At 36.1% G+C, this 27,882-nt stretch overlaps 1 protein-coding gene across 1 annotated transcript; it reads right to left on the bottom strand.

Moving 5' to 3' along the window:
- Positions 1 to 10,108: 10,108 nt before the first annotated feature.
- Positions 10,109 to 26,606, bottom strand: LOC109800002 (uncharacterized). Its single transcript, XM_083062526.1, has 15 exons — positions 26,300 to 26,606; positions 21,288 to 26,226; positions 21,007 to 21,195; positions 19,696 to 19,810; positions 18,461 to 19,511; positions 17,531 to 17,978; positions 17,106 to 17,159; positions 14,152 to 17,005; positions 13,949 to 14,062; positions 13,679 to 13,809; positions 12,970 to 13,062; positions 12,563 to 12,832; positions 11,737 to 12,403; positions 11,170 to 11,245; positions 10,109 to 11,062 (listed from the first exon to the last, which is right to left on the bottom strand). Exons 1-15 carry the CDS (start codon positions 26,506 to 26,508, stop codon positions 10,963 to 10,965), a joined length of 11,310 nt encoding a protein of 3,769 aa, XP_082918652.1. The 5' UTR covers positions 26,509 to 26,606; the 3' UTR covers positions 10,109 to 10,962.
- Positions 26,607 to 27,882: the final 1,276 nt, after the last annotated feature.

Raw genomic sequence — 27,882 nt, forward strand, 5'->3', positions numbered from 1 at the left:
CTGCAGTATCGATGTATTATCATTGATTTCGTCCAAAATTTAAATTATTTAAAGATGCGAAAATTTCATAAAAGAACGTTGATATTTCCATGTTAACAAATTTATATTAACTTTTATTACAAATGAAACTTTTTAACTCAAATAACTACATTTTAAATATAATTTTAACTGAAACTAATTGTATAAAATCAAAATCACCCAGAAGATAAAATTTATTAAACACTGGATTCCAAAAACTATAAGATCAGTTTTCATTGTCGACTTAACATCGCTGTGTTTGTGTGAGATAGAGATAGGTGTTATGTACAGGACATTTAATTTTAGTATTCGAAGAGTGTTCTTTTTAGTATTCATCATTGATTCATGAAGTTGGACCCTGTCCTCTACAAAATCTGTCCACTACACAAAATGTGCAGAGGATTAGAAAAAGTTTTCTTTTTATATAAAAAGATATTTTGTTGAAAAATATTTATATTTTGTACACAAAATGTAAGAATGAAAGATATTTTTTACACTCAAATCTGAAATGAAGATTTTTGTTTGTAAAAGTATTAATTATAAAAGAATCTGTTTCTTTCTCACCCTGATATTAAACATTACCACGAAATCAATGAGTTTAGTAGGGTGTGACTATAACTGTCTTGTCTCGTACTAACTCTGATATTTTTTCAGGCTTGACAAATATCCAGAGACCAAAGGGCACTTTTTTTCTAATAATCGAAAATATCTAAACTTATATATATATATATATATATATATATAAAGTTGGGAAATTTAGCAGCAGTAATTCAGTTTTTTTAAGTCCCGAAGAAAGACAACAATTAGCATTAAACAAATTAACAAAAAGGCACGACCATGTGCTCCCTTATGATGAAGAGACAGACATTCACAGTATCACCTTCTAAACTCGAGAATTTGTTATCTACATTATGCTATAAAATATTATAAAATTAAACTCAAAATACAAATTTAGATACCAAGTAATATGTTTTGCTTAGATCAATAGTTGTGTACAATAATATTAAGTAACATTTGCATAACATATCTCGAGGACTAATAACTCTGATAGAATATGTACAAGAGATCTTGGTTCTGCTATCACTCGTGATTCCTTGATGTGAGCTAAATGATATTACCAAGGCACGAATCGATCCATAAGCAAACACACTGTGGCCTCAGACATGGTTCCAGCACTCTGAACTGCAGTGTTGTTCTCCTTCTTTGGAGTTTCCTTTTCTTCATGTCCCCTTTCTGATCCTTCTTTGGCTTTGCGGGCAAGAACTTTTTCTCTAAGCTTTGTCAGCTCCCCAAACCATACTTCAACCATAGCAGACATTCTTCTTTTCTCAGCACTTATTTATAAAACTCTTGTTCTCTACTTTCTGCATGAATGTTGTTGGTGAGTTTATATATAGGAACTAGAAAGGGTGCGTTAGAAACTAGGAGCTTTTGGCGCCCCTTGGATGCGGTGGCACACAGGACTGAGTCGGTTGAATTGGATAAGCTCAAAACTTTCGGATATTCTGTGGGACAATTCTATTGGCTTACTGTTACTGTCTTTTCTCAGTTGGGGTCCACCCCACTCGTCCTAGTAATTGTCCATGCAATATCATTATGCTTTCAAATTTATTGAAGGGCCAGAATAAGGTAAGTGTAAACATGCAATTATTGCTTTTCTTTTTTCTCAAACAAAATGGATAAGTATAATTATGTTCCAAACTAAGAATTCTTTTTTGTTTAATTATATACTTATTCAATATTAGACAAGTTTATAAAGATTACTCTAATTTATATATTTTATTTTATTATTTTATTAGTTAATATGCACAACCTCTTTTACATTAATAACTTAACATATTAAATATAATAATTATTTATAATATAGACTTGAATTTAATTCAATATTATAAAACTAAAATTAATTTGTAAGGTAAAGGTATCTCACACTATTCCAACTATTTTATCATTCATTCTCCCAAATTCACTGAATTTCAGATAGTTCATACATAAACTTTAGTGTCTAGTTTTAATACATATAGCGAAATCCTGTATTAAAATTTTCAGGTACTTAATTATATTGAAAGATTATTTAAACTTAGTAAAATGGAAAATAAAATAAGACACACTACTCGTCCTGCTGTTTATATTTAGAGGCCGAGTCAATAGAGAATGCATCTCTTGCCCTGTTCTACCACTTTTGGTGATAAGTGAGAAAAGAATGCGATGGTTCAATAATTTGCACATGGGATAGTTAGAACAAGTGTGCCTCCAAATATATTGGTTTGTTATCAAGTCTCTTATTGTGAATTGTGAATGTGACGGTTCAATAGAAACAAGCTCTTATAATGGAAGAGAGAGGGAAATCAAAGAAAAAACAGGAACAATGAAAGTCTATAGCAGCATGTCCCACCACTCCCACCACAGTCCCTTTCATTTTCCTTTTTAATTATATTTAATTTTTTTAAAATGAACAAATTTGTAAAATAAACAAGAGTTTCTTTACAATTATTCAGAGTAATAATTAAATTTATAAAACACTTCAGTTTAAATTAATACGATTTTTTTTTAATTTTCTCATTTTACACAAATTAGGATCGATCTGCATTAATTTGTCCAACAAGTCCTTCGGAGGGACTAGTCTGGTTTTTCTTTTCTGAAAACAATTTAGAGGAAGCTTCCCTTGTAAAACAGGACAAGACAAGGGTGCTTTTATTACAATTACTATTCCAACGCAGAAAAATTATATTTATACAATAAATATGAGATAAAATAAGTAATATGGTGGGGGAAAATCATATAAATGGCTGCAGGATTTTATTGTATGAAAATGATATCTCTTCCGTGTCTGGTGTGTCAGTATTTACTCGGAAATCTGAATACGCGTTTACTTGAAAATGCCCCGTGAAATTTGTAATGGTTGATCATATGGATAAATCCATTTGAACATTGTATTATTAATTAAAGTTGTAATTTAATTAACAAAAAAAAAAAAGATAAAAGATAAATTGAATTGTCTGTGTCTGAGATACAAAATAACAAGGGATTCCATCAGAAATTTGAAGGAGCAATATATACACATACACACATCAATCCAAGGGTTAATAAAAGCAAACAAAGTCACTGAATTGTATTATTATTTTTGTTCTTCAAGGATTAAAACATTGAACAAACATGGAAAGTGAAGCCTCCGAAAACATGAACCTAGGCTTGTTAAATTGCATGAGTTTGCCAAGCACAGGCACCCCAGATGAGTTATTGTCCTTTTCCTGTGAGGCTAGGGCAGATTCATGTTGAGTGGCAGCACTAGCAGAGTAAATGGTTTGATCTTTATCCCTCAGCTTGGACACTTCCTTTGTCCATATATCCACCAGTGCAGACATGACTTCAAATCTACAGAAGCTAGCAACAAAAATATATATGGGACTGAAATTAGCACTTCAACTACTACTGTTTGGATTGAATGAGATGCTTTTCTTGTTGTGAGAATTGAAACATAACCGAGTGAGGTATATATATATATAAGGAATAAATTAAAATTAAAAGGTGGAGTCCCCATGTAATGTAACCGTGGTATGAAGATAAAACAATTGGCGTGGCGCCATACAAGAGTTAGCCTTATCTATAAATTGTGTAAATTTTGCAATAATTGGATCTTTTCTGTTGGCTGGCTCAATCAGATTCGGGTAAGAGGTTTGCTTTAGCAACAGCACACAGACCAAAAAGGATAAACAAGAGTCTGCCACACGGATCCATGCCCAAGTGACACTTCAACAACTGCTGCGCAAGGATCACTATTAAACAATTTTTTATATCAAAATTATTTGTTTAGTTCCTATTTGCATATTTTTTTAATTCAGGTTTTACTTTTTATACATACAAATTTTTCATCAGTTTTAATTTCAACAATTTTGGACAGCTAGTACTAAAATGGATGAAAGAGTGTGTATATTGAGTAAGACTAAATTGAATAACTTTTTTCCCCCTCCTGCAACAGATATCATTGGTCCATCCATCATATAAAAAGCTGATTTCGTTCGTCATATATTTGACTGCTGAACTTAGATATAAAGATTAAAACATTAAAATTATATGTAAAATCAGATTAAATGAATAATTTTATCTATAATATTTTTGTTCATCATACTAAATGTGATTAGCACAAATAACATTAAGTATCCGTAGATTTGCTTAAACATCTTTATCATTAAAAACATGTTTGAATATAGGAATATTTTTGAAAGAATTTTCTACTTATAGTAAAAAAGTTGTCAAAAATATTTCTACCTTGTATCTTAATAAGTTGTAAGTGATTATTTAGTTTTTTAATGCTAATGGGGGGCGTTACATAATTGAATTAGAGCATGACCACCTCATGATCTTTGGGCTACACATATGGAAGACATCGATAATACGGTGGTGGTTTCAAATTTCACTTTCCAAAAGGGATGACTTTGAGTCGGTTATTCATTCATTTATTCCATTCTTGGATTGAATCTTAACCCTAGTTAAGAACACTGCACGTGCTTGCCTGTAAAAATGAGTTGACTTGAAGTTTTACTTAGTTTTTTTTTTTTAATTCAAACAAATAACTTGAAGGAAAACAAACCAAGCCTATTGTTCGTGTACTCTATTACTAATTTATCTGAACCTTTCTAAGATGACACAGTTATAATAACATCATGAGAGTTTTGAATGGGTATCAGCAAAAACTAGAAAACTACATATGCATCGATATGGATGCCACAATATAATAGCTAAGAGCCTAAGAAGATTGCTAGAATATGTGAAGATACCCAAAAAAGCAACTATAAATGGAAATACATTGAGGTGTGAGATTTGAGTGCTGTGATTATAAACGGGTCTAGTATAGTGACTCCCACGGTATCTTTCCGTTCCCTTGATTTAGATTCACATATATGATGAGGGAGTCAGAGAATCAAACCATGTGTAACAATGGATCACCTTCTTCACCTTGGTGTATCTGCATGTTTTCTTTCATTGTGGTGCTTGTCTGGCATCTGCATGTTTTCTTTCATTGTTGTGCTTGTCTGGCAATCTGCCATAATAACTACGAACAAAGACTTTAAAAATGCCAACATTAACTTTCTTCTCCCTAAATAAAGTACAACTTTTTTCCATGAATTAGTTATGCTGCATTGAAAATAAATATCAATCATAATTAATATTCAAGTCATGATGAAACTATAAGTAATAGATTAATTTAACCAAATTAAAATTAAGAGGAAGGGTCCCTTTGTTTTAAGATACTTATTTCGTTCAAAATTCATGTTCTATATTAAATTTTAACGATCAAACTATTAAATTTAAAGTTCTTATGCATAATCAAGTTTATAAATTTTTTAAAAATTTAAAAATTATTTGATACTTCATTTCATCAATTCAAATTGATGAATATTTAAAATTTTTATGGTTACTAAAAACCTCAAATCTCGAACCGTAAAGATAATGTTTCAATAACTTAAGAATAAAGACTACGACTGTTAACTCTAAGTCATGGGTAAGGTAGTTCTATTCATGAGTTTTCAATTGTCTAGATGCATAAGATACTACCTTACCTTTTTGCACGGGCACCCCTCTTAACCCTATCTTAGAAGCATCAAAGTATACTACAAAGATTTCATTAGGATCAAGTAACACTAAGATAGGTGCACTAGTTAACCTTCTCTTAAGCTCTTGGAAGCCTCCTCACACCTAGAATCCCTCGTGAAAGGTTGATTTTTCCTAATCAACTTGGTCAAAGGTAAAGTTAGTATAGAAAAACTCTCTATAAATCTCCTATAATAACTGGAAAAATCCAAGAAACTTCTAATCTCAAAAACAAACTTAGGCACCTTCCACTCAAGCACGACTTTTACCTTAGGAGGATCTACGACTATATCCCTTTTAGAAATGACACGTCCCAGGAAATTAATCTTACTCAACCTAAACTTACACTTAGATAGTTTAGCAAAAGAGTTGTCTATCTTTAAGGGTTTGTAGTACTATTCTAAGGTGTTCAGAATGTTCCTCTCTAGTCTTAGAATACACAAGGATATCATCTATGAAAATTACTACAAATCTATCAAGGTAGGAATGAAAAATCCTATTCATGTAATCCATAAAGATAATAAGTCCATTAGTCACCCCAAAAGGCATAACTAAATACTCAGTGCTCATAGCGAGTCCTAAAAATAGTCTTTGGAACATCCTTAAACCTCACCTGGATTTGGTGGTATTCTGATCTTAGATCTATCTTACTAAAGACACATGCTCTTACTAACTAATCCATAAGGTCATCTATCATAGACAAGAGATACTTATTCTTAATGGTTACCTTATTTAGTTGGTGGTAGTCCACACACAATCTCATGCTCCCATCTTTCTTTTTCATTAACAACACGGGTGCTCCCCAAGGTAATACACTAGGTCTAATGAATTGCTTCTTTATTAATTTCTCTAATTGCTTCTTAAGTTTAGCTAACTCCTTAGGGGACATCCTACAAGGTGTTACGAATATAGGGGTAGTACCAAGTACTAAATCTATGGCAAACTTAACCTCTCTCTAAGGTGGTAAGCTAGTTACATCTACTGAAAATACTTTAGGAAACTCTCTCACCAAAAGGAATCTCACTTAATTCATTTTCTCTCTTGAGCTTTAAACAGCCAAACATCATATATACCTTTTCATTTTCTTTTTATAAGGAGTTAATTTGGTTGGCATAAACAAAATATGTACTCTTACTCTCACCAAAAGAAATTGTTTTATCAAAGCAGTTCAACAAGACATGGTTGGAAGATAAATAATTCATTCCAAGGATCACATCTAGTTTACTAAGAGGTAAATAAATTAAGTAAACTTTAAACTACCTATCAGAAATAGAAATAGGACATTTTAGACAAACACTAGATGTGGTTATGGGACTATTTGTAGGGGTTTTTATGACTAGATAATACTTTAAGATAAACATAGGCAATTCCAAAGTGTTGACACAAGTATGGGAGATAAATGAATGAGTTGCACTATAATCAAATAGTACAAGGGTTTTCAATGATGAAACAAGTACCTTATATTAGATTCTCAAATTAAGTGGCTTTAGCACCACTAAGAGCGAAGACTCTCCTAGTAACTTTCGGTCTCTCAGGCTGGGAACTTGCTCCAACAAGTTGATTCTTTTTGGGATGAGGGCACTGTGTGCTGATGTGTCCAAATCCTTGGCAGTTGAAACATGTCACTTCCTTATCTAGGCATTTAGTGAAGTCATGTCCTTGTTGTCCAAACTTCTTACATCGTTGTGGAAGAGCAAAAGTAGGTCCTCCAATATTAGTAGTCCTTTCTCCAACTGAAGACCCCACAACTGACTTACTCCCACTATCAAAAAAAGTTGTAACAAATGTCTTGTTCGCACTCCATCTAGATCTCCCACCTCGAAATCTTCCAAGAGTAAAATACGACCCACTCGTAGTTTGTCCTCCAATCCTCACGCCTCTATTGGGACCCACACTTTTGTAGTATGCAACGCGTGGCCAGTTGTCATAGTCATAAATCCAACGCTTGTTCGCCAAAGTTGGGTAGTCGTAGATCTCTTGGTAGTTGATAGCTATTTTCATTTCAAGGCGAAGACCGTTCATGAATTTTATGCATTTAGCTCGTTCACCGCTCTCACTGTGGTAGTGTGCACAACATCGAACCAAGTTATAAAACTTGGTAGCACACTCTGCCACTATGCCATCTCCATGCTACAAAACTTCTCTCATCGTTGGGAAAATATTTCCTCAGGAAGACCAGTTTGAAGTTATCCTAATTCAAATGAGTACCAGTAGCCATCATGTGTTGCAAGGCACCCTCCCACCAATAGTAAGCATCCTTTGATAGCATGAAGGTTGCAAGGTTAAGCTTCTATCTAGAGGGCACTCCATCGCACGAAAAATTTTCTCAACCTCAGTTAGCCACTTCATGGCCACGTCAAGATTGTAAGCTCCTTCAAACGTGGGTCGGTTATGATGCTAAAATCGTTCTAGCCAACTCGGTGCAATGTCAACCCTGTCAACTCCTACAGTTTGTGCTAATGCTTGAAGAACATCGACGACAACGAAATCGTTCCTACTAGCCATTAATCTAATACCCAAAACACTACTTCTAATAACAAGAGCACTACAATTATCATTCAACAAGGTATACAAGGATTTGCAGTTATATCACACAACAAAATACCATGAACCAAAGCACATACAGAAACATAGTAAAGGAACATAACACAGAAGTCTAGTTTGAATCAATCTAGCTTTGATATCACTAAATGTAACACCCTTTACCCCACATGCATAATTAAATAAATATAATGATTATAAAAAGGAAATGTTACTAGAATAACTTCAACTGAAGGTAAAGAGTAGCACCTTTGAAATTAAATTAAAATTAAACTAACACCTAACTATTACAAACTTAAAGAAGATATGTTTTAACGAGAAGTAAACTATAATTTTTAAAACATAAAGCATGAAACATAATCTAGGATCCTCGATATCATAGATACTAGAGTTATTCCTTTAATCAACTAGACTCCTCCAAATAGGAAGCCTCTTACAATCACATATAAATCATCCACAAGGAAAATAGGGGAGTAAGAACATATCTCATCTGACTACTAGTGTAGAATAAGGTTGGATAGTCACACACAAACATTATATAAAATCACTAATTAAACTTCTCATCAATCTACACAATAATTTCAACTTAGTTTATATCACATTCCATCATGACATCAATCAAAACACAATTCAAATACTAGCAAAAATATTATGATCATACATAGACTAGACTCTCTTAAACTATATGTATATGGCATGAGTAAAAACATTTTTCCCTACCCAAAGGCTAAGTAGTTGAGGAGTACATGTTGGGTCAAGCTATCACAGTACTCTCACTAGAATAATATACTACTAGGATCTCGTTGGTATAACTGAGTCGCGCAAGATATGCCCCATGCACAAAATGGGTGAGATTAGGGCTTCCTAAACCAAGTTATCCCCAAGGACTAATCTCCAAGCTTTTACACAAGGGGGTCTTCCCTAGCGATGTATTCCGCATCATACCCATCACAAAAACACAAAAGCATATGATGCATGACATTCAAGACTCAATGCATTTATCACACATAATCACTTATCACTTATAATTCATACACATCATGTTTTGTCATTGATCACTTTATCACTCCAGAATTCATCACTTATCATAATCAGTTATGTACACAAATCCCTCGCACATACACACATAAGAACTAAGTTTAGACACAAGGTGGCACCCGACAGGACATGCCCTACACTTGGCACGTACGAGGTCACGAACCTTTGGAAGTTTGGCGTGATCCTCCCCACGCTCTTCCCCGCACTTGGTGAGATGCATATGGAGGACATCTAGAGCTCGACGTGACTACACCCATGCTTGGCGTCAATAATGTTGCAAGTATTTCGGATCTTCACGCTCAAAGAGATCAAGTCCATGCCCAACATGATCAAGGTCACAAACATTCTATGTTACTTGTGTCTGATGAGTCCAAGCTGCCACTCTACATAGTCGAGGCCACAAGCATCTTGATTTAGGTTTTTCTTACACTTAATCAAATAAAAAATAATATATATTTTACCAAAAAAACACTTTAGAAGAAAAATAAAATAGAAGCAACAATAAGTCTACTAATGTGTTCAAGTAAGATTTTGTCAAAAACAATATGTATTATCTCTTTAAAAAAAATTATCATGATAGAGAGATTAAATATGAAGATCATAAAGTTTATTAAGATTACATTACAATTTAAAAAAAAATCACATTTAAAATTAATAAATCAATTAATAAAATATTTTTTTAATATATTCTTTAAATATCACTAATTTAAATAATTATTTACTTATTTATCCGGCAAGTTGATATCTAATTATAATTTTATTTTCATATCCAAGATAAAGATTTACTAATAATGGCAGCGAGGAGAACTTGCCTTGTATTAGTAATTTTGTAATTGACCACTGACCAGGATATAATTGATGCCCAATTTTTGCATGAAATCTGTGAAGTGGAAAAGAAATGAAAGATGTATATCGCTTAAAGAGAAGAGGAAAATAAAGGGTACAATTAGGTCTAACTGTTACAAGTGTCGCATATGTGGACAACTTTAGGATCCGTGTACAAAGTTTCGTAAGGTATTTCCAATCTAAAATGAAAGGAAACGAATCAAAAAGCAGTAAGACGGTAAATGGATTAAAGAATCAATTAGCTGGATTCAATACGTCCAATTACAAGTAACATGATGAATAAGCCAGCAATAATTGTTTGACCTATCAACAGAAAAATGATACATGGATATGTACAATTCATGCTGGACTTCAGTTTTGCAGAAGTATGATGCTCTAGCCAGACACAACATTAGATATTCCACTGCCTGGTTGTTAGCATACGACATTCTTTCTTTTTCAAGAACTGAGGATCCAAAACATACTCTTCAATCGATATGACAATGCAAGTAGCAGGTCTTAAAAAAAACACTGCACTGTTTAAACCAGGAGGGAAGGCATGATAATCCTTTTTCATCTCTCCCACGAGACCAGCTGTGAGCCTAGGACTTCACTGTCGGATATCATGGAATGACGAATGCAAGCCCACACGGAAGGTGAAAAATAGTAACTCTGCCGGGACAAATGCTGAAATTAAAGGGATGGCAGAAGCTGAATAGCTTGGCCCTGGATAGATCGGTGATTGTGATCAATGATAGACTTCAAGATATGGCCAGACTAATAGGACATGCACAAACATTCTTCTGGCGGCTTCCTTCATCACCAGGAAATAATATCAGGCCAAAGGACCTATTTCTCACCATAGTCAACCCAACAATGCTCGAAACCAATTCTTGCATAATATTGGGAATGGAACTTAAGATGCTCAAGTCTGAGGAACCATTTGAAACCTCAAATCCATGGTGTCCAACCTTCGTACATGTTGCATAGATTATCAACACTAGTAGCTTGCTTTAGTAGATGGTCTACTTGCTCTGCAATACCAATTTCTCTGAAATCCGAAGAAGGCCCAGCATTAATAAAAAAAATAAAATAAAATAAAATAAAAAAGAAGCAAAAGATTTTGTAATTGCCAAAAACAGCTACACCCCAACCTACCTGCTTTCAGAGATATCTCGACCATCAATTTTCATCTCTACCCGCCTCAATACTGACAAGGCATAAGCATTTTTACCTATCATAAAGTGTAAAAGGCCACAAACGAAAAAGGGCATGTCAATTCCTTTTATTCATACCACTTTCAATCACAGAAGATATTATGACGTCTAATGGACAGAGAAATTATAAGGTACATGAAGAAGTAAAAGATTATTTGCTGTTTAAGCTCCTGTAAAGAAACCTGCTGGTTTTTTTTTTTTTTTTTTTAAATTACAGTCACGACTATCCCTCAAAAAAACCACAAATGCAAACTGAGCTGCATGCCACCTGAAACCTTAGTCCATTTTCAAATTAAATTTTTATACATAATTTAAACTCTGATAATTTTATAGTAACATATTAATTTTGTTAGGTTCATTCTTTCACGTGTTTATTTATTGGGATACCACATGAGGGGATAAAACCAGTTCTGAATGAAAAACTGGCTATTTATTTTTACTAATATGGGATTCGTAAACTAAATAAAGTGATAAGAAAAAATGGCACATAAAATGATTTTGTACATACCCCTTCCCACACGAGTATTGGCATTGATGTTCGGATCAGGAGCTTCATAATGTTCAGCAGCATTTTTAACTTTTTTTGCAGAAAGCAGTTCATCATCATCATCAAATTTGTCAAATTTCTCATTCGATGGATTCTGGGAGTTGGCAGGGATGGCAACAGATTTATCACCAGGTAAAGCTATAGATTCAGGATGTTCAGTGGTCTCATTAATTGACTTCACAGAACCAGCACCATTAGGATCAATTTCCACCGGAAAAGATTCTGACAACTCAAAAGGTGATATTTCTTCCACACCAGTTTGAGACAATAGTGTGGTATGCATATGACCTGTCGGGTTTCTGCTACTAGACCCCTGTGAAAGCAGGTCTTTATTTCCTGCTGAACCATTCAAGCTATCAGGAAGACTAACTTCAGCTGATGTGATGTCAGATCCCGAGCTACTACAGTAGATGCTATCTGGTGGTGATAGCCATCCTTTGTCTTCCATAGAAAGTCGAGAAAAGCTGATAATAAAATCATCGGTCTTATCATCTTCAGATATAGGGAGACTCTCCTCTTCTTTACCATCAAATTCAACAGCATCACCACCTCCACCACCAGCATCTGATCTTGACAAAGTAATATCCTCTGATTTTACTTCCTGACTTTCTCCTATTCCTTCAAGTGCCTGAAAAGAGAGAAAGTGTATCTTACAAATTAAGGAAAAAAAAAATCTTTGGCCAGTCAAAATAATTGACTGAGCCAGGGGCTATATATATACACACATAAGAGAAGAGAGACAGAGAGGGAGGAGGAAGGGGGGGGGGGGAGAAGACTGCCACATTACTTTGTGCAGATTGCCGGCATGGACATTAGCAGTTCTTGCTAGCCTAGTCAACAATGAATAAAGTCCCTTCACAGCTGATGTCAAAGAGGATATCAAGGGCTTAAAGGTCTGACAAGCCTCCCTGGTTCTTAAATTATATGACTGATAAATAGCTTGTCCATGGATGTGTGATATTTCCTTCTTGGTCTCACTTTCCCTAGCTATAGCCTCAGCTATAGCAGCTACATCCTTAGACAACATCGATTCGAGTGGAAGAAGGATGGCATTTGCCTACCAAAAATAAGAAACTGATAGTAAAAAATTTGGCTTTAGGGAAGCTTAATACAAGGAAATATGGAATTGACAGTTATAGGCAAAGCCTAGAGGTCAATATTTTACCAACAGAGATACAAGGGTTAAAATAAAACCTTTGAAAGTCCTTCCATAAGAGAAAGGTGGATAGCAGATGCCTCTTTCCCCAGATTGTAAACATCATGTATATCTTCAGTTATTGCTAGAACCTACAAAGCAAAGAAACATTTGGTTGCAAACAATCCGTAGGAAGAGGATTTAATGGTAATGAATGAAACACATAGTAACTTATTTGTATGGTCTCTGTAGATTGTTTGTAATATTTTGTGGCAGTAATCATATATTCATCATAAGCAACAATAGATCTGGTGATGAGGGACTCATTCGCTCATTTATTTAATGTATATACAATCCTTTTTAATGAATTGGGATTCTTTTGGGAAGGGGAGGGGTCAGTAATTTAGCATTTCTTCGTTAACTAGTTGGCCTTGCATATTTCAAGATCCCTATCATGATATACAGAACCAGAAGATTATGAAACAAGTTCATCAAATTATATTTATGTTTAAATGCTATATTTGATCATGTGAACTTGGGTCTTGATAGGATTATAATTTAAAAAACCAAGTGCAATGCATAATTTCATTAACCTAAAATCCTTTTACCTACTTACAAATTAGAAGCTCCAAAATTATCTAGTAGAACCATGTGCAAAATACATGGATTGGGCATCAATAGAGATCAAATTCTATAAAATCATCCAGAAAAATTTGTTCAAAATTATACACCACATTAACATAGGACAATGCCAAATTCGGACATTACCTCTTCAAGCATAGAACCACTTTCAGAAGTTAGAGCAGTATGGATCCTTGAAACCCGAGCAAAAGCAGATAGTGCAACACTAGCCTCATATGCACAATCCCTCATTGAAAGAACCGTGCTTTGTAAATCACCTATGGAAAGGTAAAGAACATTAGATCAACACATGCAACCACAATGCTGATACATCAACGTAGAAAGTTAACATGCATATCATATGCATTTATGAAATTCAGTGTATACATGAACAGTAACCAACATGGCAAGCTCTACCTGAAGCTGACTTTGCTTTTAGAGAGGCAATGCAGAGCTCATTGGTTGCACTATATAATCCATTAGAAGCAGCTTCAACAGTGCATTGTGCAAGCTTCCACTCTTGTTCAGTACCTAACAAAAACAAGAAAGCACATGTTCACTTTATGCAGAAATTCAACTAACAAGGAGAGTTCAACAACAGAGAAATATAGCAAACTCACGTGTATAAGAATGGAAAGTAACATCCAATCTTGCTAGAGCATTCAAGTATACTTGCTGCCATGTCTTGCCATCAACACTACTCCTGAAGGGATATGGTTGACCTGGTATAAGCAAATATCCATCTCTTGATGCTTCAAACTCTAACACTGACACACATAGCTTCACAATGTCAGATGCCTTTTCTCTAGATTCCCATAAAATCTGTCTCCGAGTCTTAATATGTTCATGGAACTCAAGAGGAATTCCTGAATTTTTAGTTGCAGTATTTCCAGAACTACCGGAATTGGGACCCCCACAAGCCCAAGCCATTGCTCTCTCAAGCTGTCCTTCAGCTAAAAGAGAATTTCGTTCACAAGACTGAAGACAATCCATTGATGTTGTAATTTTTGACACAGCAGATTGTATATTGTCCAGTAATTTAGATCTGCTGAGGTTTAATATGATTGTATACAAGCTGTCAGCAGTATCAAGATACTTCTCAAATCTAATTCTTCTGTTATATGTTGGGTTCAAACTAACATCATGCATCCATTCCATCTGAACTACCTCAAGGGCAGTCTTTCGAAGAGCTTCTTTCAACTCATTCACTTGCTTTTTCATGAGAGAAGCAGCTGATTTTGCTGCTCTAGCAGTTTCATGAGCATTGCAATATTCTTCAAGCATAAGTAAAACCTTTTTCACAGCCCCATCCTTTTTCACCTGGTCTAAAGCAAGTTCCTTTGATGACTCTGTAAGTAGCTTCAAGTGCTCATTTTCTTTATCTAAACAAGTCATTAAACTAGGAGCAACTCTTTCTTTCAAATAGTGACCAATGTGTTTCTGAAGTTGGATTTCAAGCTTTTTCTTCATAAAATTAAGTGATTGGTCAAAGCCAAGATTTTGTTCAACTGACGAAGCTACATCATGTATGCATGCATCAAGAAAAGAATCTATGACACCTATTTTCCAAATAAAGAATGAATGGTTATCCAATAGATCTCCAACTTTCCAGACATACTCAGATATAGAATTCCCAGAATTTATCAAGTCTGCTAGAGTATGAAATTTACTTGAGGGTGTCAAAACTGAACCATCAGCTGAAGACAGCTTCATATCAACGGATTCCAGTTCCAAGAAAGGCTTAACAAGGGAAGCCAATAGTGCTTTGCTTCTCAAAACATGTAAATCCCTTTCTTCTTCCACACCCACTAGAGATTGAAATTGACAATTCACAGAAACCAGGGCATTTTTAATGTCAGCTTCTCTCTTTATAAGAGAAGAAGCCCTTACATCCCTCTGATTCCATGTTTGATGAAGTTGGTCCAGTTGTGCTCTACAAGCTTCCTCTTGGGATGCAAGTTCCTCTGCCTCTTCCCACGAAAGATGATCTCTTCCCTTAACTGCAGCTTCTTCAAGAGCCAGCTGCTGCTCAGTAATATGACCAACCTTAACAAAATAATTCTGTTCGAGTTCAATCAGCGATGCTCTCTCCATTTCAACCTCCACAAGCTGCTCCAGTGCAGTTTCTATAGACCCTCTAACTTGTGAGATCAATCCAAATGCATCCATAACCTCCGAATTTAATGAAACCGCAGATCGTATTACATTTGGCAGAACAACTTCTGTCATTTGACTAACCAATCCCTTACAGGAAATCAAAATAGTTTTGAAAATGGAAACCCAATTACTTTCAGCAGAAAACTTTGAACGAATTTTGTTAATATCAACAGAAGGGATGTCCTTTACAATTAATTGGCATAGATCATTAACAAACTCTGTCACAAGATTACATTTTTCAACTTGTTCTTCAAACCCAGCAAAAATAGTTCCAGAATCATTCTGCAACATATTGTACTGATTTCTTCCTCCTGAAATATCATTATATATATTTTGTATTCTATGCTTAACCTCATTATAAAGTGAACTTACAGAAATATTCATAATCAATAGTGCCTTCTCCCTCTCCTCTTCTAGCTCACCTAAAGGTCTAGCATTGTTCATTCCTTCATATTTAGATTGAACAGAATATATTCCATCTTCCTTTCTTAAAAGACCAATGGACTGCATGAATTTCATGAAAGAACACAAAAGGCGGTCCTTAGTTTTCGATTCTGATTCGGAGCCAATAGAACTCTCTATTTCAGCACACTCTTTTTCTAATTTTTCTATTTCTACTGCATACTTCTCCACTCTGAAACAAAGATCATCATGACTGCATTTGATAGAATCAATGCTATCTATATGAAATTTTGCAATAAGTTCAGAAGCCTGCCTTCTGGCAAGAGAGAGAATATCTGAGGACATGGCATTGATAGATAATTGTAGAACTTGTGCCCAGTTATGGACTGCACTGGTTGAAAGGTAATTTAATGGTAGAATTCTTTGCAGAGCCAAGGAGTATGCTTGCAAAGAAGTTGCGGCAGAAGTTAGTCCATCATCCAACTCAGCAATGAATTGAGAAACTTCCCTATCTATATCATGGCATTGTGCTTGTGTTGGCTCGGGAACAACAGTTAGGGGAACCCCTGCTACAATGACAGCAGATGTAAGAGATAAGGCTGCTTCCATGTTATTCAGCTTAAAAGAAGCATTTATTTCTGGAATTAAGTTGCACCGTAAAGCATCAAGAATCCTTCCATGCTGCTCGGCCCAAGTCATTGCCTCCTGAGCTTTCTCAGCAACCACAGCCTTTGCCTGGGCAAATTCCCGAGCCTGAATTTCAAAAGAAGCTCGAATTTTCTCTAAATTACTGGTTGCTTCAGCAACAATCGACTTTGCAGATGTCTCGTGCATTATAAGGCTAGACCTCTCCTGGTCAACTCGGCAATATAGACTAGAGGCAAGTTCATATTGGTTTAGAACGTCAGCAAACCTCTGGTACATAATTCTCAAAGTTAATTCAAATGAAAAAATAAATAATTGAAAAAATAAATAAATGTAGCCAAGAAATTCATGGCATTGATGTCATCAATACCTCAAGTACTGATTCAACAGCTGGCAGGCTAGTCAATAATTGATCATGGTGTTCCTATTCACAGATTTTGGGTAGAAAAAAAAAAAAAAAAAAACAGTTATTAGTCATGCTAGAAAGATCTCAAGTACAAGTGAATAAATATATAAACACCTAGCTAAATTGTATTACAATTTTCACACAATGGATTTTCTAATTAAAGGTTACAAATTAAAGAATTGAAATATGAAAACAAGTATGCAAATTGATTTCAAATGCATTATGCAAATTCTAAAATCTCATATAATATCCATAAACTACACAAATGCTTGAAACACAATGTTTGAATCAAAAATCAACTAATGTTTGAAACACTGCTCATCTAATTATGTCAGACACAAATACTTGCTTAAATAGAAGGCATGTAAAGCTTTTAGTTCAGTATATACCTGTAAGGGAACACGAATTTCCTGTACTCGAGATGCAAATAAACTCAAGCTAACAGCCAACTCCATGCCTTTTCTTTCTTCACCGCCAATTGCAGCTTCATCAAGAAAATCACCACGTGTCCACTCCACGAGTGGATCCCAAACAAATACTTCCAATAACATCAAAAGTATGTCCTTATTTTTCCTTAGAACACCGATAACTGTCTCACAGTTTGATCTGAAGCTACCTTCTATTCCAGTCAGCCCCAAAGCTGCTTCAATCATTTGGGTCAGACGAAAAGGAACAATCTCTGGAACTTTTAGTCTCTGTCCCTTGTCAAAACACACATTGTAATCAATGTGTACAATATCCCCATTACAAAAATCTATAAGAATGTTGTCTAAATGTCTATCGCCCAGTCCCAAAACATGACCAACCATACTCATTGCAGCAACACTTCCAGAATACCTACAGATTGAAGATGATAATAATAATAATAATAATAATAATAATAATAATAATAATAATAATAATAATAATAGCTAACTGTAGAGCATCAAATCTGCACGTCATAATTTTTTGTCTCTAAGCATACGTTCATCATATGCCAAGCACAAGTTTAGAAGTACTTTCAAATAGAATAGTCAACAAACAGAATTTTGTATTTGACAAGTAATTATAACAAGAAGATCATGCCAAACTTGCTTAACTCCATGAGAAAATAAAGGAACAAGGCCCCAGATAAGTTAGTACATAATGAAAGAATTACAAGCACTCAAAGTGTTGATTGACCTAAACTTATTGGTTTAAATGCAGAACCAAGTTCATGGAATAGTCTCAACAAAAAACAACAAACAAAGCCATATACAGGCAACCACTGAATATAATTATAAATAAATGGCATAACCACAAAATGAACTAGTAAAGGCTCATAAGTCCCTTGAATGTACCTCTTCAATTTTGAACTGAAAGCTTTATATCCCTCACTAGCGCACCATAGTTCCTGGTAAAGAAGATTTCTAGGCACCTCCTTCATGAGATCAAGAAGAACTTTACATTTGACTTCATGAGGCCAATCCCTTCGGGAAATCACTCTCTTAATGCCTTTCTCCTTAAGTGCAGGTATGATCTTCCCATAAAACATATCACTGGGTCGGGGAACAGGTGGAGGAGCAGAGGATTTTGTATTTGCAGTGCCCAATGCCAAAAACTGTGCTAGTTGGACACGGGTTTGCCAAGATTTAAATACGCTGTAAATACTTACTACATTGTCCACCCACTGGATTAGTCCGGCCCGACCACTGATTGGAGTCACAGAATAATAGCGAATGCTGAGAGAGTTGCTACATGCAGAAGAAGAAGAATGCAGAAAACCATTTATAGCCTGCAGTAATTGCATGATTCTAGCATCAAGGCGCAAATCTTCTCGTCCTTTGAGGAGATATGTGTACTTCTGACCATCTGAACCAAGTATGCCTAGCTTCTTAGGCTTTGTCTTTGTAGATAAGATAGCAACTTGTTCATGGAAAGAAGCAATTGTGACAACCCCCTGGAGATCAGATGATTTGTCAGAATCAGGTACTTTCATTTGTTTCTCAAGACCTGGCATTGGAACATCTGAAGATGATAACAAAGCTAAATGCGGTGCAACTTCTCGCAAGGAAACTGAAGACTTCCTCTGATAAGAGGCCAATGATGCAGCAATACTATCAAAAGGTCGCCATACATCACCAAGAGCTGCAGAAGATGCTGGAGGAATCTTGAAGGATAATATAGCTGATTTCAGTTGGTCATTATACTCTTCCTGGAACCAAGCTTCATGAGGAGTCTCAGGTTTTCGAGATGTTGAAGCTAAACGACGTTCCAAAGCCACAACTATTGGAGCCATCATTGCAGAATATCGAGCTGAATTTATCTTGTTCTTCTCATTCTGACTAAGTGTGACATTCTCTGCAATTCTTGCAGCCTCTTCTTTCAGCACATTTATTCGCCTCATCACATCTGTAACAAAATAGTTAGTTTTGTTTCTCTTCACTGATACTAAATCACTGAATCTTAATTATATCATAAAAAGAAATGAATGCAAGACATCCCTCAAACATCAAAAAAGAGTTATTAACTATTAAATGCAATTCAATAAAAATGGATCTCATCAATAAAATGTTTGGACAAAAAGGTAAGCAACCTGTGTGAAGATCCTGAAGAGTACTGAGCCATAATTCCTCCCAGAGAACAGTAACATTTCCAAGTTCATTTATCATCAGCTGAACATCCAGAACCAATCCAGGGTAAAGTTCTCTCTGCATTAAACAAATCATTTTTAATCATCCTATATGCTACTTTGAACAAGCAAGCTAACAAAAGGTAAGTATAAAAGCAATAACAATAATAGAAGTGTTGATCAAATTAATGAGCACATGTCTTGATAAATATAAAGGTCAAGCTAACACCATCAGGATGCTTATTATGCTGAAAACCAGATTACTATCTATTTGTCCCTCCAAAGTATATCACATACATTAGAAGTTTAGAACTACTAAAATACCTAACAGATATCAGAATCTGGAACTAGTTACTAAATCATTTTACCACTCCAAAAAGATTATTTCACTGGTGACTACACTTCCCTGTTTTAAAATCAGTTGAATTGCCACATGGTGACTATTAGGAAAAACTCAAGTCCAACATCGATTATAGATAAGACAATTAAAGAGTATATAAGTGAGACAACTCTCACCTTACAAACCAGTTTTGTAGAATTGAATTAAGCCCAAACCAGCAAACCCACATTCTAAGATAATATCAAAACTATCTAGATTCACTCTAAAAGGATCACCCACCATTGATACACGCACCAAGCTCAATAGCATTGGGCGTGAGGAGTGTATTAAAAAAAAATTCAAGTCTCGCCTATCCTAGACTATTAAAAAGGACCACCTACCATTTATCCACACTCCAAGCCCAATAGTGTTGGACATGAGGGAGTGGGAAAAAACTCAAGTCTCACATCAATTAGAAATAAGGAAATTAAAGAGTATATAAGTGGGGGACTACCTTCACTTTACAAGCCGGTTTTATAAGATTAAGTTAATCCCAAACTCACATTCTAAGAGTGGGAATTTGATGCCTAATTATCCACATGATGTGGGGAGAACATTTGTTGTAAAAATATGGTTTAAATACCCTTTTGGTCCCTATAGATTCATAAACTTTACCTTTTAGTCCTTTCAATTAACAACACTTCATTTTAGTCATTCTACATACCATTACCATTATTGCTTGTTTCCTTTTAATCCTTATAGTCTCATAAGGTTTACCTTTTAGTCCCTATAACAGTGGACAACAAAGACTAAAAAGGAACAAAAATGATATGCATGGAGACTAAAATGGAACTTTCTTGGACTCAAAGGTAACATTCATGAAACTATGAGAACTAAAAAGTATTTAGACCAAAAATATATAATCTACAAAATGCAGACAGAACTTTTCATATTACCAGACAACCCAACACATGATGAAGCTCTTCTGAAGGTTTCTCTTCATAAGCATTAACATCAACTAGCGTTGGATACACTATAGAACAGGGAGATTGCTTGGCCAGCATGATCAGTAAGCCCTCCAACTGCTTCCGAATCACTTGTTCAGGATGAGAACTTATATGTGCAAACAATTGAGGCGTAACTTCCTACAAAGACAATTCAAGTATCATTTCAGCAAACCATCCTCCCCTTGAAACTGAAAGAAGATAAAGTAAAAGCCCAAGATCTAGCAAGCAACCTGCCATGGCAACAAAGGAACAACCAAAAGAGAAGATTCAAGAGTATCTTTCAATTCAACACCATAATTGAGAAGTATATGCAATATATACAATGTAGCTCTCAGGGTGTAGCTACCAGTTTTTTGCTTCAAGGCCTCATATTCAGAACCAGGCATCTGTCTACGGCAAATACGGGAAGATGAATAAGAAAGATACTGTATGAAACCATGAGCAGCATGTCCAAACAGGGACACTCTTCTCCTCCTCAAAGACCACCAAATATCAACAAAACCATCCATTGCAGATATTATGTCAGATTCTCCCAGCCCAAAATTTGTGTTTAACAGACAAAGTCTCAATCGAGAAGAAACCATGGCTGAAAGACATTCACCTCCAGAGTTTTCTGCACCCGGTGCCCCTGCAGCAGTTTCAATAATATTCACTATATGCCAAACCAATGTCTGCAGAGGATTGTCATTAATTGAGTTCCCTGCAGAATCAAGCCAAGAGCTTCTCTCTTCCTGCTCATCTATGAAATCTTTCATATCAATATTGTCCTGAAAAAGACACAAAACCAATGACTTAATTCTTTGCACCTCGTCCTTTGTCAACTTGAATCTCTCAGGCGAAATTTCTGGAACAAGCATGGAAGAAAATGAGCATGAATGGAGGACAGTTTCACTCTGAACAAAGAGCGAGTCTCTAGCTTGTTTAAAGCACCAAGAAGCATAAGAAATCCATGACTTGCCCATGGTGGGGCAAATACGAGAAGACAATTTTGTTGCTGTACCAACAATTTCCTCAGTTATAGAACCCAAATTCAATTTACAACCTATATTTTCTTCATTGCCATCTTTTCCAAGTGTAGCTGATTCAACCATATCAAAATCTGATGGCATCTTGAGAACAATACTCTCTGGACTCCAGTCTGAATAATCCCGTGTCAGCCAATCTGCGAGTTTCAAGCATGCTTTGGCCTTCAGAATCCTCTCTTCAGCATCAAATATTCTAGATGTTAAAGAAACCATGCAAGGACGCAAAAATGACCAAAGATTAGTGAAAGCATCTTCAAACTTGTTTTCAGCATACTGTAGTAAAATGCTCTCATACTGCAAATTTAAGACCAAAAGATTGCGATGTCTCTCCTCGAGGCAAGCAGATACATGATCTTTGATATAGTTGTTCAGACGATTTGCCAACAAAAGATTATTTTGCTTGCGAGCTAAATTATGCAAATTCATGCAGAATTTAAGAGTAACAGGAGAAGTTGGGGAAATGGTTTGATAAACCCGAAGGACTTTTAGCCATGGATTACAATCTTGACGGATTTTACTAATAGAAGATGGCAGTGACATAAAAGAATTTTGTATGGACGGTAGTTGTTTGGCTGTCTCATGAATTGCTTTAAGCTTGTAATTCTCTTCTACAAGGAAAATGCAGTGCAATTGAATAGCAAGAGGCGTTGCTTCAGCTAAACCATCAAGTGGTAGAATAGAAAGTGGTTCCTCCAACATTGACCTTGCTTTCTGCAGATCATGCAGCACCTTATCATTCTTTTCCTCCTTCTGGAAGAGCAATGATTGCAGAAGCATCTGCTCACTCCGTTGCAAGGCTATTTTTGGATCAAGGGTAAGCTCACTGTTGCTTTTAGGTGTCAAATCAAGGCTTGACCATGCAGCCTGATAATCACCCTCATCAAAACGTGCTAATGCATGAATTGCATTAACTTCATTGCCAGCCATTGTCAGAGCACCAGAATAACTTCTACCAGCTTGTTTAGCGCGAAGCAGTTGCAACTCTAATAGCCAGGCTTCAAGAGATCTCCAATCAGATACTGCTGCATAACTCTCAATTATGCGTGCTATGACAAACTGTATACCATCAGAGCCCAGGGAACTGAGTGACTCTTCAGTCTGTAGCAAGTGAGTAAAGTGAGCCGCAGCATTTTCGTACTCACCTCTTGCTTGATATATGAGCCCACTTATCCACGAAAGGGGTCCAACAGTTCCACACTCGCTGAAGGACTCGTTTTCCTCCCCAAGTAAGGAGGAGAAGGTAATTGAAACCCATTTTTGTAGGCCAATCAAAGAATCTGGATCAGAACTCTTACAAAGAGCTAGTGAAATATGTCTTAAAACTTTTAAGACATCTCCTTTATACCTTCCTCTGATATTGTGGAGGTTATCAGTTGCCTGAGCCCTAGATTTTTCCTTCAAAGCTGACACAGAAAGATTCTTGAGCTCCTGCAAACGCAGTGTACAATATTGAATAACAGCATCATTGCAATGTACAGCCAATCCAGCATTCATCATTGGCTCACATATACGAGAAAACCAATCCTCACATACTTTTTTGTTTGCTCGAAAAAATAAAGTACTCTGACGGGTAGCCGGTGGTAAAATGACAGACCCCTCATATGCGTTATATACATTTTTCTTTAGAGCCTCAACAAAATCCAACAGTAATCTCATTGGTAGCAGGTGAGCACCAGAAGACCCTATCATACTCAAGTTCCCATCACTTTGCTCATTATCAAGTTGCAGAAGGTGTGCAATGTCCAAAAGCATGCGTTCTAGAGCAGCAAATGTTTGGGTAGGGCCACCAAGGTTAGTCCGCAGTCTTGTAGCAATACAGTACCGGGCTGCTTCTTGTACAGCCCACCAGGCACCAGCTAAATTATTGACAGAACAGATTTTTTCGAGTATGTCTTCATCCACTTGTACATCCAACCATGGAGAATTAGCACCAAAATTTCCTGTTTCGTCAGACAGACTTAAAATAGTGTCCTTTGAACTCTGGCAACTATGAATGAGCCTCTGGATCCAAGAAGAAAGAGGAACCTTCCATCTTTGTGAAATGTAGCTTAAGATTGATACAAGATGTTGTGAGTGCAGTTGCAGTGGCAACTGCTTCAGGGAAAATAATTGTTTCCAATGCATCTTAGAACTGCTGCCTAAACCAGGATCAACAAGCCTAAATCTCCCATAATCATAGAGACCACATGTATATATAGTAGTAGGCAAAATATGGGCAAGTAGTCTCACATATGCATCCCGTATCTCTAAAGTTGGATCCCCAAGTTTCTCAAGTATCACTCCCGTAACAGGATAAAAACACACAGGATGCAAAAGTTTTGCTTGCATAAACATCTCCAAAGTTACTGCAACATGTGACCTTACTTCTGGTTCCCTCTCAAATGTACCACCTAAAAGTGAAAAAACTAAGTTCATGATCACACCAGCATACTCACATGCTTCATAGGGGAAACCTCCTATGCTTGAGATCTTATTAACGGCCATTACATTCTCACAGAACTTTTGTCCCCAATCTAGCAAGACTAATTTAATTGCCAGAGGAGAAGAAACATGAAAGGCTTTTATAAGGAGCTTGCTATACTTCTCCAAATGCTCAGTAATCACAGCTGAAAACCCATTATTGAATTGATCATCACTGTCCTCTTTTTTAGTTGGGAGCTCAACAAAAGCTTTGTCACAATTCTGTTCTCTTTCAGAACACTTAATTAAGAAATCAACTGAATTTAGCCTCTCCAATGCCTTGACAACAGTAATCTGCAACTCCACGAAAGCCTGAATGGGTAATTCAAAAGGATTCATATCGATTGTGATAAAGGACACCAACTTTTCCGACCTCCTAAGATACAACAAAGCAACATCCTTTTGTCCAGTCAAAGTGTTATCCCCACCCATGGAAACACATGCTAATAGAACTTTCAAATCAAACTTGATTAATGCCAATAATTCAGGTTTTGAGAATGCTTTAGTATCTATGACACAATTCAACTCATCAGAATGACCAGTTTTGTTTCCAATTACACTCTTCAACAGCTTTAATTCATCAATCAACAAGGCAACCGCTTCGTCGACAACTTCTGTATTCCCATGCTGAAGCAAGAAAACATAAGTAGCCGCAGAACTCCCCGTTACCAAATGATTGGGATGCAATCTCAGCCGAGAAATCGAGGCGTCGAACTTCAATAACTTCTTCACAGACGTCGGAAGGAGGCCAAGCTTTTGCAACGACAATAACTGGAGATTAGTCTTCAAAACCCCATGAACCTGGAAAGAGCTAATCCTCCTAAACCCTGCCTTATGCGCAGTTGCTCCAAACTCCAAGCTCTGAAACAGGATATCAACAGCAAGAGGATAAAAACTCGAAAATCGCTCCCGCAATATCTCAGCCAAAAGAGTCAAACACTTCCAAGAATCCTCAATCCACTCAGACCACCCAAATTTCTGCCCAATCATGGACAAACACCGCAGCAACCGCGGCAGCAAGGCGCTAAGCGGCTCACATATCTGTTCCAGCAGGTTCATCTCCAGCAACCCCGAGGCAGTGGACTGCAGAATAGTGGAAAAACAAGAAACCATGGCAAGAAGCCGGCGAAACTGCAGCGGCGTGCCCGGAGTTCCATCATGAAGCAAAACCTCCATGTCCCCCAAGAACTTAGTGAGCAACCTCAGAGACATGGGGAGGCTACCAACCCAATGCTTCTGAAACTGCAAAAAGCTATCCAAAATAACACGCCTATCCGATTGAGCTAGGTCAGGCCCCAAGGCCCAGCCGAGAAGCAAGTCAACAATGTCAGTGAAATGAGGCTGAAAGCACCTCAGAAACTTCAACGAAATGAGAGTAATAACACCGATAAGCCTATGCAACAAAGCGAGGGAGGTTCTCTCGTCCTCGAGTAGCCCCTGGCACGCTTTCAGAATAGGCAGAGCGTACCTTTCGGTTCCGCCGACGTTGAGGAACTCGCGCAGGCCTTCGAGCGCGAGCTCCTTAGCGCCGTCGACGGCTACGGCGGAGTTGAGCGACGGCAGCGCCCAGCTGATGAAGCGGTCGACGAGCATGAGGTGGTTCTGTCTGCCGTTGGGGACGGAAGCGATGACAGCGCAGAGAGCGCCGTAGGCTGTGACTGCGGCTTGGCGCACCTCGTAGCATCTGCGTGGAAATGGAAGAGGTTAGTAGAGAATAGCGAATTAGGTTAAAAATGGAAGCGAGAGTAGTTACTGACTTGTCGGAGAGGAGTTGGGAGAAGGTCTGGGCGAGGAAAGTGGCGGAGTGGGAGAGGAGGAGGGAGTTGTGAGGGTGGAGGATGGTGCGGTGGAGGGAGTGGATCGCGGCGAGGCGAGGGGAGGGATCGTCGTCGGAGTCGTCCTTGGGGAGAGCCGCGGAGACGAGTGCAGCGAGGTGTTGGTGTTGGTGTTGGTGTAGACCTTGCATCACTGCGTTTCATTTCTTGCTTACCATGCCACTCTACCCCAGCATTCAACTTTTCTCCTACTAATACCTTTCTCTTCTCACTTTTCTCCCCTCCCAATGTTTTTTTTTTTTACAAGTATCGTAATGCTTAAATCGTTATAGAGAAACTTGCATTAAAAAAAAAAAATAGTGACTGAAAAAATTTATATTCATTAATTCAATGGGCACATAAATTTTGGAATACAAAAGGTATGTGTGAATGTTTGATTGTTATCTCACTCATGATGAGTTATGGAAAATTTCATTGAAAATAACAATAACATTGATGTGGACAAAATTAAACTTATATGTGAACAAAATAGAGGTCAATCATCTTAGTATATCGTAACATTTGTATAGCCTTCTTTTAGAATTTTTTATTTTACTTCACTTGTTATGGAATTAAAAAAATATATGGATGAAATGTTTCGTACCGAATAATAATCAATAATGTTACTTTACTCATTACCTATTTCATATAAATAAACATATTTAAAAAACTCTTAAAAATGGTATGAGCTTTTAAAAATTTATAAGAAAAAATCACGTTTTTTAGTCATGAAAAGATGAAACACGATATTAATATATTTGATGACAGTGTTGTTAAGTTGTATGTTATAAGAAAATCAAAGACGTTTGCTTAAAGTAGTTATAATAAAGAAAAAAATACAACAAAATCTAAACATTGTGTTTGGATTGTGGTCAATGTTCTAAGGTTGTAGATTTAGTGTTGTCTTTCAACTTTAGGACAAGATTGAAATGTTAATGATGCCTATGAGTGGTCAACTTATATTCGTTTTATTTAAGACTTCAAAAAAATTCTCTTTAAATATTTGAGACTCTTGTCATGATTGAGATTTTTTTTCTTGTTTATGATAATAATTGTAAAATATATCATACATGATAGTACATGTGCATGTGTATGCACTAATAGTTTCAATTTTATGTTAATTAATATGTTAATATTGTCTTTTTTATTCATCCCCTCAATAATTTTGCTATTCCTAAAAATTTTAACTTCACATATATCTTTTGGTTTCTATCTTTTTTTTTTCTTTAAAAAAAATGTGGTTATCATTGTGAACAAAGTTAATAATATAAGCAAATCATTAGAATACAATAATTGCAATATCATGATAACACTAATAATTACAAACAAGTTTCAGTTTGTCTAATTTAACTTTCCAAACTCAATAATAAAGTACAAAACAAAATTAAGATTCATGTAATACCTCATCTCTAACTCATTAGTCAATTTTTTTAAAAACTTTCATGTTCATTTAAGTAGTTAAAATAAATCTATACATCATAAAGGAATATGTCAATATTAAATGGGGAAAAACACCAAAAAAATAT

This window comes from Cajanus cajan, chromosome 8 (assembly GCF_000230855.2).
Source record: "Cajanus cajan strain Asha chromosome 8, NIPB_CcT2T_4, whole genome shotgun sequence".
Lineage (NCBI taxonomy): Eukaryota > Viridiplantae > Streptophyta > Magnoliopsida > Fabales > Fabaceae > Cajanus > Cajanus cajan.

Coding starts and splice junctions, on each gene's coding strand:
- LOC109800002 (XM_083062526.1), bottom strand. CDS start 26,508: ATGCAAGGTCTACACCAACACCAACACCAACACCTCGCTGCACTCGTC. Junction 19,811..21,006: donor ATCATGTGTTGGGTTGTCTG/GTAATATGAAAA, acceptor TGTTTAATGCAG/AGAGAACTTTACCCTGGATT. Junction 11,063..11,169: donor CGAGATATCTCTGAAAGCAG/GTAGGTTGGGGT, acceptor TTCGGATTTCAG/AGAAATTGGTATTGCAGAGC.